Raw genomic sequence first — 16,743 nt, 5'->3', positions numbered from 1 at the left:
GGTCCCGAGAGGGGGACATTCTAAAACGCTTAACGTGAAAAACGCTTAACGTGGCTTACTGTACTAAGACAGTGATATTGAAAGACCAAACTCGGTACACATCATATTAATAAACCATACTATGTATAAAAAAATCAGATGAGCCAAGAATATGAACGCAACGCGTTTAATTACACATTAAGCGTTTTCCTCCTATAGAAAACCGTTATAAGACAACGCTTTTAAGCGTTAAGCGTTTTCTTAACGGTTGAAATGTTCATCCAAGTCAATATTAGGAAGAGAGCTTTCTAAAAATTCATTGACTACGTTTACATGCAGCCAATAACCCGGTTTTGAACGGCCATGTAAACACCGGCAAAAACCCGAATATGCTCATATCCCGGATTTTAAAAACCGGGATATTATACCTGGGGTACCCCTTTTCTAACCCGAATTTTTGGTCATGTAAACGCGCATCGGCATATCCCCATAGTGATGTGTGTTCTGCGCATGTTCTATTCGCAAGGAATCTTGGTCTTTTGAGTAGAGAAACTTCTCGGCGCATACAAAACCCCGCGTGCAGTATACCGGAAGTAAACATGGCGAGACGCAGCACAGCATACTTTTGGAGCGAGGTCAGTAACGTAACCAGCACCAAAGCGCAAACAAAGGCGATAGCTATCTGCCCCGAACTATTCATTATCCGCGTGCTGCTGTTGTTGTTGTCTTTGGATACAGGAAGAAGAATCGGAAATGACGCATATTGCGTCTTAAGGTTGTCCGTACATCCAGACGCTAACCGCGCGTCGCGTTTACATGGGGATATTGCAATTCCATGTATACAGGAGTAACTCTCTCTGCTCACGCATGTAAACGGGTTATCCCTAATGTTTCAGAAACCCGAATAGTGACCTTAACCCGACCATAACCCGAAATTTGGCTGCATGTAAACGTAGTCACTGTCACAGATGTTTTTATACATCTGAGAGAAGTTAGTGATTGAGGTAGGGTTTAGTGTCCTAGAGCAATGTACTGGCTTGTGCATTGTGCATCCACTTAAAGCACTGCCCAGGACTGTGTACCCCGACTAGTGTTGGACGATATGCTCCATTTTCATATTGTCCTATCTTCAGCCTGTGAGATTGTCGATACACGATATTATCGTGAGGGGGGCGGGGCTTACTTATTTGATTATTAACTTGCTTATTTACTCATTCATTTGCTTGTTTTATTACTTCGTTTTATATATGAGAATCTTTTTCTATTTTGCTGGCAAAGGTGGAGTGTTTATTAATTTCCTGGTATAGTGAGGTAAATAAAGTTTTTGTATCTGACTCAGAGTATTTCAGCGGGAAATTTACGGACACACATTATCCTCCCATGCCGTTGCACAGATGCAACATTTTGACAGTATACTAATTCTGCACGAGATGAGAATACGTTTTAATAATTTCTTGGGTCAAGAAAGAGTCAGAGTTTGCGATATCTGTCTGGATGCACTTCACATATGCGCACTTCAAGCCCAAAGAACTCGGGTTAATGTGTTTTAAATGCCGGGAGAAATCAGAGTAAGGGGCAAAAGTCGATCGGTTTATATTTAAACTTATGTCTTGACTCTGATAAAGGAAGACGGGTTAATGCGTTTACATGACCACATGCATTGTCAGTTTGTTCAGCATAATCGGGTTAAGAGCGTACATGTAAACGCGCTCATTAACTGAAAGTGAAAGCAGAAATGGATAAGCTTTCAGCATCTGTCGCTGCATTAACGGGCACGTTCCCTCAGACACGACGATGGATAAATAACAGTAGGCTATAGCGACTATCTTAATTTACTGAATTAATATTTCTCTTGTGGACCTACATTAATGACAGTAAAAATATTGGAAGAATATTTCTTGTTAAACAAGTGTTTAAGCTGCTTTTGATTTTCACAGATGGCAGAGTTATGCTATGTTCGTCAAATAAAGACTGTTATTAGGCCTATATCATTTGAGTGATATTATTATTATTATTATTATTAAGTAATTGTATTGTTTTAGTGTTATTAGTGTCATTAAACGTTTTGTTAATGTGCTATGGAAACAAAATAGCCTACTGACGAACAACAATGCCGTTTTCATCTTGGATCTGTCTAAGAATGATGCGTCTGTTAAAACAAGCACTCTTGCCAATTTGTGAATGGATCACCTTGCAATTCAATTTTGATGTGGGATGTAGTTTTTTAGTTTGTTTTAAAAAAAATCTTAGAGGAGCCCTAAAAAGCACTTGTCGGTGATGTCGCAAGTGTTATGGTGATGCCGTTATGAATTTAGGCAAGGCAAATTAATTGTAATTCCTAATATTAATTTAATAACAATACTAGCTTTATAATAATAATAATAATAATTTAATACATTAATGGTAAAACGAGCCACTTAGTGTATTGATATCGTCAAAGGTCTGCCATCGGCGATATCTCTGACTATCGTCGATATACGATATACTATCGTCTATCGGCACAACCCTAACCCCGACCTCTGATCGTTCTCTGCCTGCCTTGACCCGGATTGCTCTTTTGTCTTTACCTTTTGCTGCCTGCCCCGACCCTTGCCTGTGACCTCGTTTTGCACTTTGATCTCTTCGTTGATTCTGTCTGCTGTCGATTTACCCTGGCTGTTGACTATTCTTAATAAAGCTGCAAATGGATTCCTCAGCGTTTGCGCCATCATTACAGCACCACAGCAAACGTGAATATTAAAATCGCCAAGGATTAACAGTCTGTCATATTGTGTTACTAGTTCAATTAGAAGTTCAGCAAATTCATCGATAAAATCTGTTGTAGATTTAGGGCGGTAAATAAGTGCCACCACAACCCGCATTTTCAGTAGTTAATTTGAATAGCTGTGATACAAAGCTTTTTAGTGCATTGGTGGATAGTAACTGGCAGGAGAGTTTGTTTTTAAAAACAGAAGCTAGTCCCTCGCCCCGTCCAGAAGTCCAACGAGAGTTTAAAAATAAATAGTCCTGAGGTAACAGTTCAGTCAATGGCGCCAAATCTCCAGGTTACAGCCATGTTTCAGTAACTAATAACACGTCCAAATCATTTGAAACAACAAATAAGTCATTTAAAATAAAGGTCTAATTTACCAGTAATCGGGCATTTATCAGTGCCATCCTGGACAGAACCTGCTCTAAGCTCCACAGTGATTGACGAAGTTGTCGAAGATTATTAGGGTTCATTCTTCTGCATCGCAGCCGAGGCGAAACATCAAAGTAAGGTCGACAGCCACTAACTGACCACAGAGGACGAATCCACCGATTCATTCGCTCAGGTGAACACCACGAAACACGCCAGCCACGTTCCACCGGAAACAACAAACGTCCATCGGCTGCCCGCTGGAGCACTAGCTGAAATTTGAGCCTAAGGGCAACTCCTCCTCGCTTCCCACGCCTCCAGCGATTTCGGCCCTTCCTCGACAAGGCGCAAGGAAAGCGTTACAGGTAGGCAGGTATATTCGCCAAACATTTGGTTGAATGATAACCGGACCCTCCCAGTCCATTTCTTGGTAACTGTTCAGTTGAGTGTAAATTGTCCAAAAGTTGTGAGCGATCATAAACCAATAAGGAGGAACAGTGACGAATGAAAAGAGACACAATATAAACGAGGACAAACAGAACGCCAAACAGACGGCATGCCCCACACACTGGCGCCATCTTTTCCCATCTCATTGATTTCCTTCAAAAATCTGCATGAGAGCATGGGGCAGCTGTACACATCGTCATGTTTTGCGGTGACTGTCCCTGTGTCCACTGCTTCTGTCGAGCAGACACTCTCAGACCTAAAGCGAAGTAAAACGTATGCCAGAAATACGACGGGACAGACTCGACTTTCAGCATTAACCGCTCGATGACGATAGAAAAGGTTGTTGGAACTGAAACGCACACATAACCTGTACAACAGAGTAATTTAAGTATTTTTGAGGAAAGAAATTAGGATGGATTTTGTGTAAAAAAAAATCAGTAGTTTTGGTGAGTATAATGCTTTTTTTGCACACTTTTTCCCGTGGTGAATATGATTTTCTTACATTTTTCTAGGAAATTTATGATCGATACTAAAAAGAAAAATTCAAACATTCATACTATTATAACGTCTGACAAAGGGACTATTTTAACCCTTGAAGGACAAGACAAGGGAGGCTCCGCTTCTGAACTTATAATCGGAACGCAAGAACCGCTGTACACTAACGCACAAGCCAAACTCACTCGCTCGTTTCTCTCTACCCGGCCTTTTCCGAACTCACCGCATTTACCCAATAACTGCCAGTGCAAAATAGAAACAGCAATTTCACAACAATTATAGAGAGTCTGTGCGCTGCTACACTATTTAAAGTTATTAATTCAGGTAAGACACCACTGAAGGCCTAGGTGTGAAATGCACGGCCCGCCACTGCATTCGAGAGAATGAGTTCATGGACTCTGTAATGAATTAACACTATAAATTCCTTGTCATTTGAGGTGTAAAATAAAGCTTATATAATAAAATGTTGTTATGCATCGTCATCATTGTTCAGCGTTCATATTGATTTGCTGGCATATGGTGGGATAGGTCAATTTCACACTTACGGGTTTTTGGCCTCCAGATTGGCCCACGCTGGGAAAACGTTTTTTTTTTCTGGTGACGGCGATGGCTGAGCCTAACAAAACCAGTTCGGAAATCAAAGTCTTAGTACAAATTAAATATCAGGAAAATGTTTGAACTGTCTTGGTGATTTATTGGTGTGACTAGAAAGCTCTAATTAAGAGCTAAATTTAAGAACTAATTTGAAACGACAGCGCTTAACTTGGTTATATCATTCTCCATGTCTCTTTGGTGAGGCTGTGCATTATCACACTTCAAGCAGCGTTTTTTCGCGATATGCTGGGAAATTCATCGGATGGCAGCTCCTTTCTCACAAAGATCTGATCCTCTGATTCATAATGAGAAGCAGGACTGTTCACACCCTGGACGCGTACGTTTCTGGATATATCTATCATAAACGGCAACACTTCTGTCATCTCTCAATGATATTTTATCTCATTCACTCACACATGCTCCTGTCATCATCATCATCTTAAAATCTATAAATATGCACAGCATTTTTTTTTTGTTAAAACATTAGTAGTAGTATTGTTGCTGATGCACATTTCATAGTTGCTCTGCTTACGATACATTAATATAAAGACTGTGATTAATGTATGTTAATGTGGTCTTGAAAATAAATAGTCTTGAAGCATATAAATGAAGCATGTGTTAAAACTCATGACAATATCATGTAACTAATCCTGAAAGAAAGGTGAAATCAAGACATCATGTATACACAGGTTTCTTGTATACAAACAATACCGGATGCGCGCGCATCCAAGAGGCAAGACCGCTTTATGTTAGGCCGAGTTCTGTGAAAGAACATTGCAATTAACGTAAATTTTGCATTGTTTGTAAATTCTTGGTGACTCAATAATAAACTGTAATTTCTAGTTTAAAAAACTAGTTGAGGAACGACCACTCCTCGAGTGGACAATGGACCCTGCTAAAAATTAACATTTGAACTCCCCCTCGTGCACTATTGAGACAAAGGTCTCACCTCCCTCATCCTAATCTACATCTTTTACCCTGACCCCCATTCTTCTCCCACTTCTTTTCCCTCATGCCGAAATCATCTGAAATTCACCCAAGAATCCATAGAGTTTAATGTGAACAATTATTTATAGTTTTATACATGTTTGGTATCATTTGAAATGTCTCTGTGCAACTGGTACAAATGTCTCATTCCCAAAGAAGTAAACCAAAAGGTAATAAAGTTATTAAGAGTTTAGAAATATCTTGCACACAGAAGGGTGTGTCTACCAGGCAAATGGTCCCCTGCTCTCAGAAGGTGTTAACAGTGTCCCACTGTTAGCAAATGGTTCCATGTAGATCAATTTCTGCCCCCAGTAAGTCTGGGACAGTGATTAAGGTGAATTTCCACTGTGAACTCATGTTTACATTTGAAATGAGGTCTGTCTAAATAATGAAACGCAACTAGAGCTCAGGGCCTTTCTGTACCTCAGATGAGTCCGTGAAGGCTGAGAGTCAACGAGACTCTCAGCATTCATGTATTTCCTAATGTCGGGTTTTACATTTCTCCGCTTTATTCCAGAGTTTTTGATATTTTGTATTGATTATCGAAGAACTGATTATGAAATTGTAATGATACATTTACCTGACATAATAAATTGTTACATTTGATTATTCTAACTGACTTTGACATTATTGTCATTAGAGTTGAAAGGAATAGTCAAACATTCGCTCACATTTAATGATGCACGGATATCATTAAAACCTTTTTCATTTATGGAGTCAGATAAAATAACGAGTTAATACATATAAGAAAATGTATTGAATTTAAGCAAAAATACTTTGCCCGTGAGAAAAGACAGTAACACGTAAAGACCTTCCGTGCTGGTCGGATGCCTGTCGGAAAACTGAAATAAGCACATTGCAGAAGTATCTGTACCCTTACCCCGGTACTTAATTGATGCTACTTTACAGCCTCATGTCTTTAGGGGTATGATGCGACAAGCTTTGCACATCTGCATTTGGAAATAGCTATTCTTCTCCTCAGATGAGAAGTGCCTGGTTTAATCTATACATAATTCTTGGAACTGAGGTTCATCAGACCAGAGAATCTTGTCCTTTAGGTGCTTTTTTGTGTGCAAATTCCAAGGTTTTCATGTGCCTTCACTAAGGAGAGGCTTAAGTCTGGCCACTCTGCCATAAAGCCCAGATAAGTGGGATGTTGCAGTTACGTTTATCCTTCTGTAAGTTTCTCCCATCTCCATATATGATGATGCTCAACTGGAGTGACCATCAGCTTTGTGGTCACCACTCTAACCAAGGCCCTTCGCCATTGATTGCTCAGGAGGCCAGTTCTAGGAATGGACTTCTTCCATTAAGGATTATAGAGGCTACATGCTTCTGTAAACCTTAAATTCAGCAGAATTTTTTTGTAGTCTTCCCCAGTTCTGTGTCGTGACACAATCCTGTCTCTGAGCTCTACAGGTAGTTCTTTTGACCTCATGGTTTGGTTTTTGCTCTGCTAGGCCTTTTATTGAGAGGTGTGTGCCTTCCTTAATCATACCCATTCAATTGAATTTGCCACAGGTTAACTCCACTAAAAGTGATTTCTAAATTCCCAGAAAAGGGTACGAATACTTATGCAATGTAATTATTTAAGTTTTTTTATTTTTAATACATTTGAAAAGTTGTCACAAATCTGTTTTTTGCTTTGTCATTATGGTGTATGAACTGTAGATTAATGTGAAAAAAGTAATTTAAAGTAGTTTAACAAAAGGCAACAACAACAAAATAGGAAAAATAATCTAATATAAATATTATAAATATCTATTTTTTCACACTAATTACATTTATAGATCCACAAATTCACTGAATATTTACAGTAGCTGCAGTGTGAGTTGAAGTACGGTCTGTGATGTCATCGACAAAAAATACAAGAATGTTATCTCGTTTCTATCAAAAACCAGTGTAATTATTATTGTAGCCTAACTATGCATGATTATACAGTTTTTCCAATCAGAAAAGATCAGTTTTTTGGGGTCATAACCACAGCTCTACGCAAGTACTTGAACACAAATGCTTCTAGCTATGCAAGTTTGATTTCACACATCGCTGCATTCTAAAATGTGTCAGAATGCAATTCACAATGCATCATAAATGCATAAATACATTTAGCATTCTCAGTATTGCTGAAAGATATTCTATAATGGGCATTCACGTAAATAGTTATCTTGTAATGTCTAATTCATTTCTTTTCAACTATACTGTCATGACAGAAGAACTTTGAAGACAATCTTGTGAAGCAGGATAGTTAGTTTGTATGAGGGGTGGTGATGGCGCAGTGGATAAGACACATGCCTTTGGTGTGAGAGACCCGGGTTCGAATCCACTGCGAGACACCAATGTGTCCCTGAGCAAGACACTTAACTCCTAGTTGCTCCAGAGGCGTGCAACATCTGAAATATAGCAATTGTAAGTCGCTTTGGGTAAAAGTAGGTCTATCTTTGGGTATTTGAAGGTCTATCAGGTTCGTTTCCGCAACAATAGTGCAAGATCACACATTTACTAGGTAAGACAGCATCACCCATATGCAATTCAGTGGCTATTCTCATGTTTCAGGCCTGAGGATAATGAAAGTCAAGTTTCAGGCCTTGTCTTACATAACAAGGTAATGAAAAGACTAATATTGTCTTCTCCAAAGACTTTTGCATTCTACATTTCCATATGTCATTGTACTGTGGATCCTCTATTGATCAGAACAAAAAGACTAATCCTAGCAATGCTGTCATTAAAATGAAGCAGTAATAAGAGAGAAATAGAGAGAAGATAAATAAAAAATGGCCACTACAACTAGATAAGGGAATTCTAAGTTAAATCCTCTTCTGGAATTATCAGCAAATCCCATATGATATACTTTTATAAATTCTCTACAGCTCTAGAATTGCAGAGCTCTTGAGTTCTGGGGATATGAAGTCAAGCTCTGGTGCTTTAGAGAGATGATGTGCTATACCGTTAAGCTGGAGAACCGCTAAAGCAGGGACACTTCCTCCCGCAAAACCCCGAGAGGCATCACTGGGCTGGACCACATGGGAGAGTGATGGAGGCAGAGCCAAAGAACTCTGGGAACTCGACACACTGCCACCTGTTGGAAAAAAGAATCCGAGAAATTGAATTGTATTCATTCCAAATCAGTTTTGTTTGGTTAAATTCAATTCACGTCAACGTAAACAAAGAACTTTTCAAAACATGGGTTTGTTGCCTTTAATTTTCTTAGTTCCTAACATTCTAGGTGATTACATGATCTAGATTACTGATTATTCAGAGATGTAGCGTCTGGACCAATCACACACACACACACAACACACACACACAACACACACACAACACACACACAACACACACACAACACACACACAACACACACACAACACACACACAACACACACACAACACACACACACACACACACACACACACACACACACACACACACACACACACACACACACACACACACACACACACACTATTCATTATATTTAATGAATAGTCCGGCAAACTCACTCTCCCAACAAAGATCTGTGTAACTTCCCCCAAAACTAACATCACAATGAAGCTCAGTGTCCTGTTACATTGATAAGAATTTTTACGACCCCAAAAAGGGAATTCCTGAGAGATGTGACTCTTACTAGATTTTTACTGAGAATAAACCCAGTTAAGCCTATTCTATATATATAACCACTTGAGAAAGGTATAAACGTGTATCTAATTTTCCCATCTCATGATTTTCCCTTTTATGTTGCTTGGCCTATGTTTTTTCTGTAAACTTTAATGGGTTAATGTTTCAGACTTTGCATACTATGGTTAACCAAAATCATATGTGTGGCATGTTTGGTCTCTATAAACTCCAATCTTCGTTCCCCATTAGTTAATTTACATTAAATTTGGCTAACTTTGTGACACATGGGTATTATAAGAATCTTGAAGATTCTTTTGCTTAAACACCCAATCAAATTACAGATTCAGATGTCTTGCTCGAACACAAAGGGTCGTAAAATCTCCCTCCAAAGGGACAACTTCTTATTGGCTCACACACCTCCAGAGAGTGTGACATCTTCACACTTTAAAAATCACTGATCAAGATCAGCCCTTCTATTTGATTTCTTTGCTCTCTTTGCTCTCTCTCTTACTCCTTCCTGAGAAGTCCTGATGTGAAGGTGATGCTAAACTAGAAGTTTTCTAAGGACCCCCAAGCTTGTGCCAGACTGCGGCCTTGTCTTTCCATTCACCAAAAATCCTCTGACTCCAACTGGTTCTTTCTCATCAAGACAACATCAGCAAAGATCAACTGGAGCCTCAACAAATTGCATCAGGACAGTTTAATTTAAATGGGCGAGACATGCAAGTATCAAAATTAGTTTCATTATTTGACACATTAAGTATCCTTACCCCTTTTAAAAGAGGGCGTGTTGGAACTAAACTGATGGTTTGCTCAAGGCTGTTGATCTGCTGAACTTCAAACAATGCTATAACTTCTTGCTTTCCTGTATTCTGCTTCAGCTCTATCTTTACCTTGGTAAACTGTATGCATGTATGTATGTGTATGTTAGAGTACTTTAAATGTTTAGTCTAGTTAATAAAATCTTGTTTATGTCACACGTAAAGTTGTCCGTGTCTTAAGCTCATATCTGGAGTCACTAATCATACTGATCTTGACTACTTACTCTTAGTAGTAGTTAGTAAGAAAGACATTTCCCATGCCCCAGAAATGTACATTTCTATTAATTAATTAATAACCAATATTGAGGGTTCACAGGATGAACTGAGTAATTGGTTGTAATGTTAATGTAGCTACATCAAGTTAATCCGATTAACTGACCCAAATATTCATAATCAATTATAACAAGTTATGATTGGTTATTAATATTTCATAGAGCTAATTCGCTACAGAGATGCAGCCATTATTTTTGAAAACAACAACTTTTACAATGTGATATAATCAGAAATGATTAACTGAATATTCTTCAAACAAATGTATTGAATACATATTTACTGTATTTTATAAAGACAGACTTTGAGGAGCTAGATTTAGCAATAGAGAAGTGTTTATTCTGCTTGTAACTGGGCTGATTTAGCTGATTTGAACACAGAACGTATTACATTCACACAGAGAGACTGGCACTCATGTCATTCAGTTGCATTGATGACGACCGACACAATGCTACAAAGAAAATGCATTGATTGGTGCTTTGCAATGAGAAACGTTCTCTGTTCAAAGAGGACAGGCAGGAATGTTAAACAGGGAGAAATAGTAGGATAGGCGGAGGAGTGAAAAGGAAAACAACAAAAACAATACTTATGCAGAACAACTGAAATCTTGGTTTAGGTGCATTCTCCTTGGCCAATGACCCTTATCTTCCAGGTTCTCTATCTCTCAACTGTGATTGCTGTGCACTGAGAGGCAGAGAATTGTCTAAACTGCAGTATAAGTGCTTTGCACCCATGGGTTTCACAACAAGCATCAACCGCCCCAAACATTCAATGGGCTTTACCTGTGATTACTGACAGGTGAGAGCTATAATTACAAGTCTGAGACAGGTCAGGCACAGAACAGGGTGATTGAAGGTGGGAGTGGGTGCGTGTTTCAGGACACTGCCTGTGATTGATTGAAACTTAAATGAAAACAGTAATAGATAGATACATAAGTCAGACATCTACACATTAAGCACACACTTCTTTTGTCAATAACAAAACAAACAGAGACAAATGTTTCCATTCAGCATTTAAAGAAGAGTATTTAATTTAAGAGCATAATGGTGGTTTGAGGCGGTGATTGAGCGAGTGTGTGTTACACCAAAGAACACTGCATTTGATCCCAGGCAGTAATAAGTGATTATTTATCATCAAAAAAACCATTGAAATTAACTTCATACTTTTATGTGTGATCTTATTGTAATATTATGTAAATAATATTTTTATGGCACATCAGAATTTCATGCCTAGAACAGGGTAAAATAATAAAATAAATAACAAATGCGTACCTATAAATTAAAACAAAATGTATAAAATATTTTATTTATATCCTACCTGATGCTGCTACTACATTTGGATGTTCAGACTGTTGTTGTTGTTATTATTTTTAAGTAGAATGGAATACCAGCAGCACCTGAACCACCAACTATTATTGTACTTAGGAAGCTGGCAAAAATTAGCACAATGAGACATTTATTCAATTCAAGTAAAATAAAAATGAGAAGCTAAAAAAAATTATATATATATATATATATATATATATATATATATATATATATATATATATTCAGAGATAGTCCTTCCCAGACAGGCTTGGATTTCTCAGTGGAGGCCCAAGTTAGCAGAAAAACAGTAGAAAACGTGCTCCAAATTTTTACATCAACACTAACCTTTATGACTTTTACACTATTTGAATACATAACATATTAACCAATGAATAAAACATCAAATAAATCCTGCAAAGTAGAGAGTCCAGACTACACCTTCTGACCTGTGGAACCTCTCACACGGCACGTACATATTGCTAGATATTTAACAGTGACAGTCATGTGAAAATTTGAATTTACCATAAACTTCTGCATAAATTGGTTAAATGATGTGATCTATACACATCATCAAGCAAACAAACACAGTCTACTATGTTTTCATGTCTTTACTGAGCACAACGTGTAAACATTCACAGTGCAGGGTGGGAAAAAGGGTGAATCTGTAGGCTAATGAATTCTCTAAAGGCTAATTGGAGTCAGAAGTCAGTTAACCTGGAGACTGAACAATAAGATGAGATAGAGCTGCCCTACAAAAAACACACAAAGTTTGCTATTCACAAGAAGCATTGAGTGTAAACCATGCCCTTAGATGAAAGAGATCTCAGAATGCCTAAGTCTAAGCATAAAGTTAAAGAAATGGTTATAAAGGTATCTTTAAAAGCTGTGAAGTTTGTCAGTACGTCAGTACACAGTTAGAGAAACTATCAACAAATGGAAAAGGTCAGCACTGTTGCTACTCTCCATAAGAGTGGGCGTCTGGCAAAGATTCAATGATGTTACGAAGAGTACAAAAATATCTGTTAAAAGTCTATAGAAATCTATGGAACATCTCTCTTGACGTGTCTACGGCACATAAAATGCTATACAAGAATGAGATGAAATGAAGATGATTTATTACTTAAACATTCTTGTTGTCTATTGTTTTATTTAGTTAATGATCAGATCAAGTATTATGGCCAATTTTTGCAGAAAATACATAGTAATTCTCACCAATCCCTCACATACTGTAGGCGACTGTTACACAATCAAAACACTGCATTAAATCACATCAGCATTAGCTGAACAAATGAGTGGTTTGCTGGATTGTTCTGAGAGAAAACAGCATTAATATTAAAGAAAGTCAATTTCAAAGAATTTACATCTTAAGAAATGTAGTGTCTAGAAGTTTGCTCTTAAACCAAAAGAGTTGATTTCTAAAGTTCATCCCTGCAAACTTTTCAAAGAGCCTTTCATGCATATACTGTACATACACAACCCAGAACAATTTTGTTCAATATTGTGATCCAAAGTGAGCCCTACAGCCCTACAAATCCATAAGAGGACTGTTGAGCGTCCAAAACTTTAACAAGTTTAATCCTTCAAAGCATCTGAAATATCACTCAGTTCTTCCTGAGTGAATCCGATAACTTTATACCTGCTGGTTGGGCGTTTTATTATCTTTAGATGCCTCCATTAGACCCATATTTACCCTGCAGAATACATTTCTTTAGCTTTAGAAATCATGCAAACATGGAGCTCATTTATCTGTAGTGGAGCACATGATAGGATTTCCATTAGGATGCACTTTCTCTTATCTTCTAAATGTAGCTATGTTTGAGAGGAGAAGTCTACTTTGGTCCCTGTTGCAAATGTATACTATTGTTTTTTGTATTTCTTACCATGAAAGGAGAGATAGGGGACTCGCTTGAAAATAATTGTTGAGGAAATGCGATTTTCTTTCCTTCTTTTCCTCTCTCCTGTTCCCCATCTCTCTTTTTCTCTGCTGAAATCTTCACCACGCTTATCAAACGTTTGCAGATGAGCAGCGTGGGGGCCAGAGGCAGGCAAATTATAAAATCCTAATCTTTTCTCCCCTCCACCTGGCCCTGCGTCTCTCTCTCTCTCTGAGAGAGAGATAAAGGCATCTCTGCTCGGTATAAAGGCATAAAGAATCCGGAGGTGATACAGCCTGTTGCTACTGTGAGAAGCTTTTGATAGATGCACCAAAACTCTCTGAATTTAGAGATGATGTTTAACCTGTTCTATTAAGTTATCGGTTTCTTTTATGTGGATTTGCTGTGTTCAATTATTCACTTGTCTGTTCGCATCAAGCTGAAAAGCTTTTTCCAATGCCAATCATCACGAGTCCAATTACATAGAAGCTTCATTAATTCCAAACGACGTGACATGTCCTATCTGAGCAGAACATTTCGAAACAGTGTGGGATCATGAAGTAAGACATCAATCCATGTGCATTACCCAGAGCGGGAGACTCACAATGTCCCACCTTATCAAAACTTGACTGAATGTATTCAATGGACCGATCAAACTATTCAAAAGACATTTGCATGTACATAATAACAGCCTTTTTTCCCCAATCCCTCTTTCCTCTGACCAATAATTGTCTTTGCTTTCACCTACTTGATCCTCTGAGGTGCTTTTGATGGATAAACATCTCTGTAAGCCTTAGAGAGTGAGTAAACCTCAATCTCTTGTTAATGGCGACCACTCATTAGGATTCAAATAAATGGACAAGGCACTAATCTCAGATTGAGATATGGCGTTGAGCAGCTTTTGAGCTTGCCTTGATTTGCCTGTTTTGGATGAGTTAATTGATTCCGACCACTGAGAGAAAGAGAGAGAGGAAAGCTGATTGGTATCTGACTGTTGGGTAATTTTGCAAGAAACACTTGCATTTTAACTGGGCCTCTAAGAAGGAGCTTAAGCAGATAAAAATGAAGATAGCCTGAGAATAGCTTTGATTCGTCTCGGAATGGAAAACAACTCAAATGTTTAAGGTCACTAATGACAGATGCTTCTTATGTCATAGTGACGTCTAAGAGAGCTGCTTTCTTGAAATTTTCAGAGGAAAGTTAAAGACAAAGGGAGTAATTTCTGCACTACTAGTATCACTAAAACAGAGTTTGTCTATCTGTCTGTCTGTCTGTCTGTCTGTCCCTCCCTCCATCCATCCATCCATCCATCCAAAACCTTATTTTACTTCTACTTTCTAATATTCAAATTTGAATTCCAATTTGCTACATTACTTACAATTCAGGAATCTAATTGTAAGGCATTTTCAATTAGATTCCCAATGGCAAACAACCCTGACAAGCAGAGAAATGTTTTGATATCACCACAAACCAATATTTAAACTTTGTAGGGAAATAATCTTACAAATGGCTTTCTTATAACAGTCTCTGCATATCAAACTAGAATAGTAGAATAATATTAGAGCTATCAAAAAATTACACATTACAGCTGGTTAGCACATTATCCTTACCAACGTTTCCAAGCCGCAAATGCAGAATTCCTTTTACAGTAGTGTAGACATTGATGGCTGGAGAGGCGCTGTGCTTGCTGTCATGCCTGCTGGCAAAGCTGGCATCCTGCAGGTACTCAGTAGTGATCACTTCCAGCTCATGGCTCACCTGGACGGCCGCACGGCTTTGACGCAGCATATGCTACAGAAGTAAACAACAAATATTAATATTAAAGCTGTCAATTTGATGTTTTAATTATAAAAAGAAATGTGCTAAACATTTTTAATGTTTAGAAATGTGCAAAACAAAATGGCAATTCTTCATGGTCCCTGAATCAATTTGATTGATCTAACCATGTAAAACAAAAAGATAAACAAAAATAACCAGCAACAAAGACATATGTTGCAGGCTACTGACAAATGCCAACTTCTGACGACCTTGTGGTTGTGTTTGAAACCCAAATGGACCTTTTGTTCATTCTGAAAAGGTCAGAATCCATGCTAAATGGGAACAGTCCAATTATGTTGATGTGATTGTATCTATTTCTGGTGTTGTTTTGTTTTAACCTTTATTCAACAGCTGACATCGATGAGAGCTCTAGCCAAGAGACCTGTGGTGGCGGGATCTAACAGACGCAGGTGTCCTGAAGTATGGCATGCATATTTCATAATTTCGACATGACACTCCCATCTGAGCAAACTAAATAATGAATACCGCAGAAAGGTTTCGATGTGCAGGGTGACTGTCTGTCTGAGTGAAACAGCTGTGAGAGCTCTGTCTGGCTATTAATGAGGGCAGTACTTGTACCTGTGTCAAAATTCTAAGTATGGCTTGTGGGGTTATTACCAACATGGCAAGTTGAGGACTTGAAAGGCTGTTGTCAAGCAGAGTATTTGGAGTTGTGTTGTATCATTGTTTTTTCATGGTTTGTGTGGGGTGTGTCGGGTTAGTGTAAGATTTCTTTTGGTGTGCAGTACAATGAGTCTTTGTTTGTTTACATGCATGACCTTATGGAAAATATGTTGACAACATGTAAGGTCATGTAAATGCATTTATTGGCATTCTGTCAGCGTATTCAGTGAGCACATGTCTGACTTAGCAACAGTTTTGACATCAAGATAATATCAAAATCATGGTTTTCTTCCAAGTAACCCTGAAAATTAAAAGTTTCTCTTATGCACACCAAGGCTGCATTTGTTTAATTAAAAATACAGGGAAGATTGAAATTACATTTCAAAATAACTATATTTAATTTGAATATATTTTAAATTGTAATTCCTGACAAAGCTAAATTGTCATCAGCCAATTCTCCAGTTTTCAGTCTCATACAGTATAATTCTACAAAAATCCTTCTAATATGCTGATTTGGTGCAAACAAGAATTTTACATTTAACATTTATTATTTATCATCACAGTTTAAAATGGTTGTGCTGCAAAATATTTTTGTGGAAAAGGTGATGCATTTTTTTAAGGTTCTTTGAATGTTCTTTTGAGAACAGCATCTATGTGCAATTGAATAGATATATTTTGTAACGTTATAAATTTCTTTACTGTCGCTTTTGATCAATTTAATGCATCCATGCTTATTAAAAGTATTAATTTACTTGACTTAATTACTACTTAATTACTGACCCCAAACTTTTGGAAG

General features: G+C 37.9%; 1 protein-coding gene across 2 annotated transcripts in view; it reads right to left on the bottom strand.

The window, feature by feature from the left end:
• nphp4 (nephronophthisis 4) overlaps positions 1-16,743 on the bottom strand; it is a 222,810-nt gene that overhangs the window by 25,493 nt on the left and 180,574 nt on the right. For both annotated transcript variants that reach the window (XM_077224388.1, XM_077224389.1), the window contains exons 17-18: positions 15,116-15,296; positions 8,565-8,696 (exon numbers count right to left, since the gene is read on the bottom strand). In XM_077224388.1, coding sequence (XP_077080503.1) covers positions 8,565-8,696; positions 15,116-15,296 — 313 coding nt within the window. The remainder of the gene's footprint in view (positions 1-8,564; positions 8,697-15,115; positions 15,297-16,743) is intronic.

This window comes from Siphateles boraxobius, unplaced genomic scaffold (assembly GCF_051911475.1).
Source record: "Siphateles boraxobius isolate OS27281-9 unplaced genomic scaffold, OSU_SipBor_1 9, whole genome shotgun sequence".
In the NCBI taxonomy this organism is placed as follows: Eukaryota; Metazoa; Chordata; class Actinopteri; order Cypriniformes; family Leuciscidae; genus Siphateles; species Siphateles boraxobius.
Note: the sequence above shows the minus strand (reverse complement) of the source record. Positions and strands in the feature narration are given on the sequence as shown.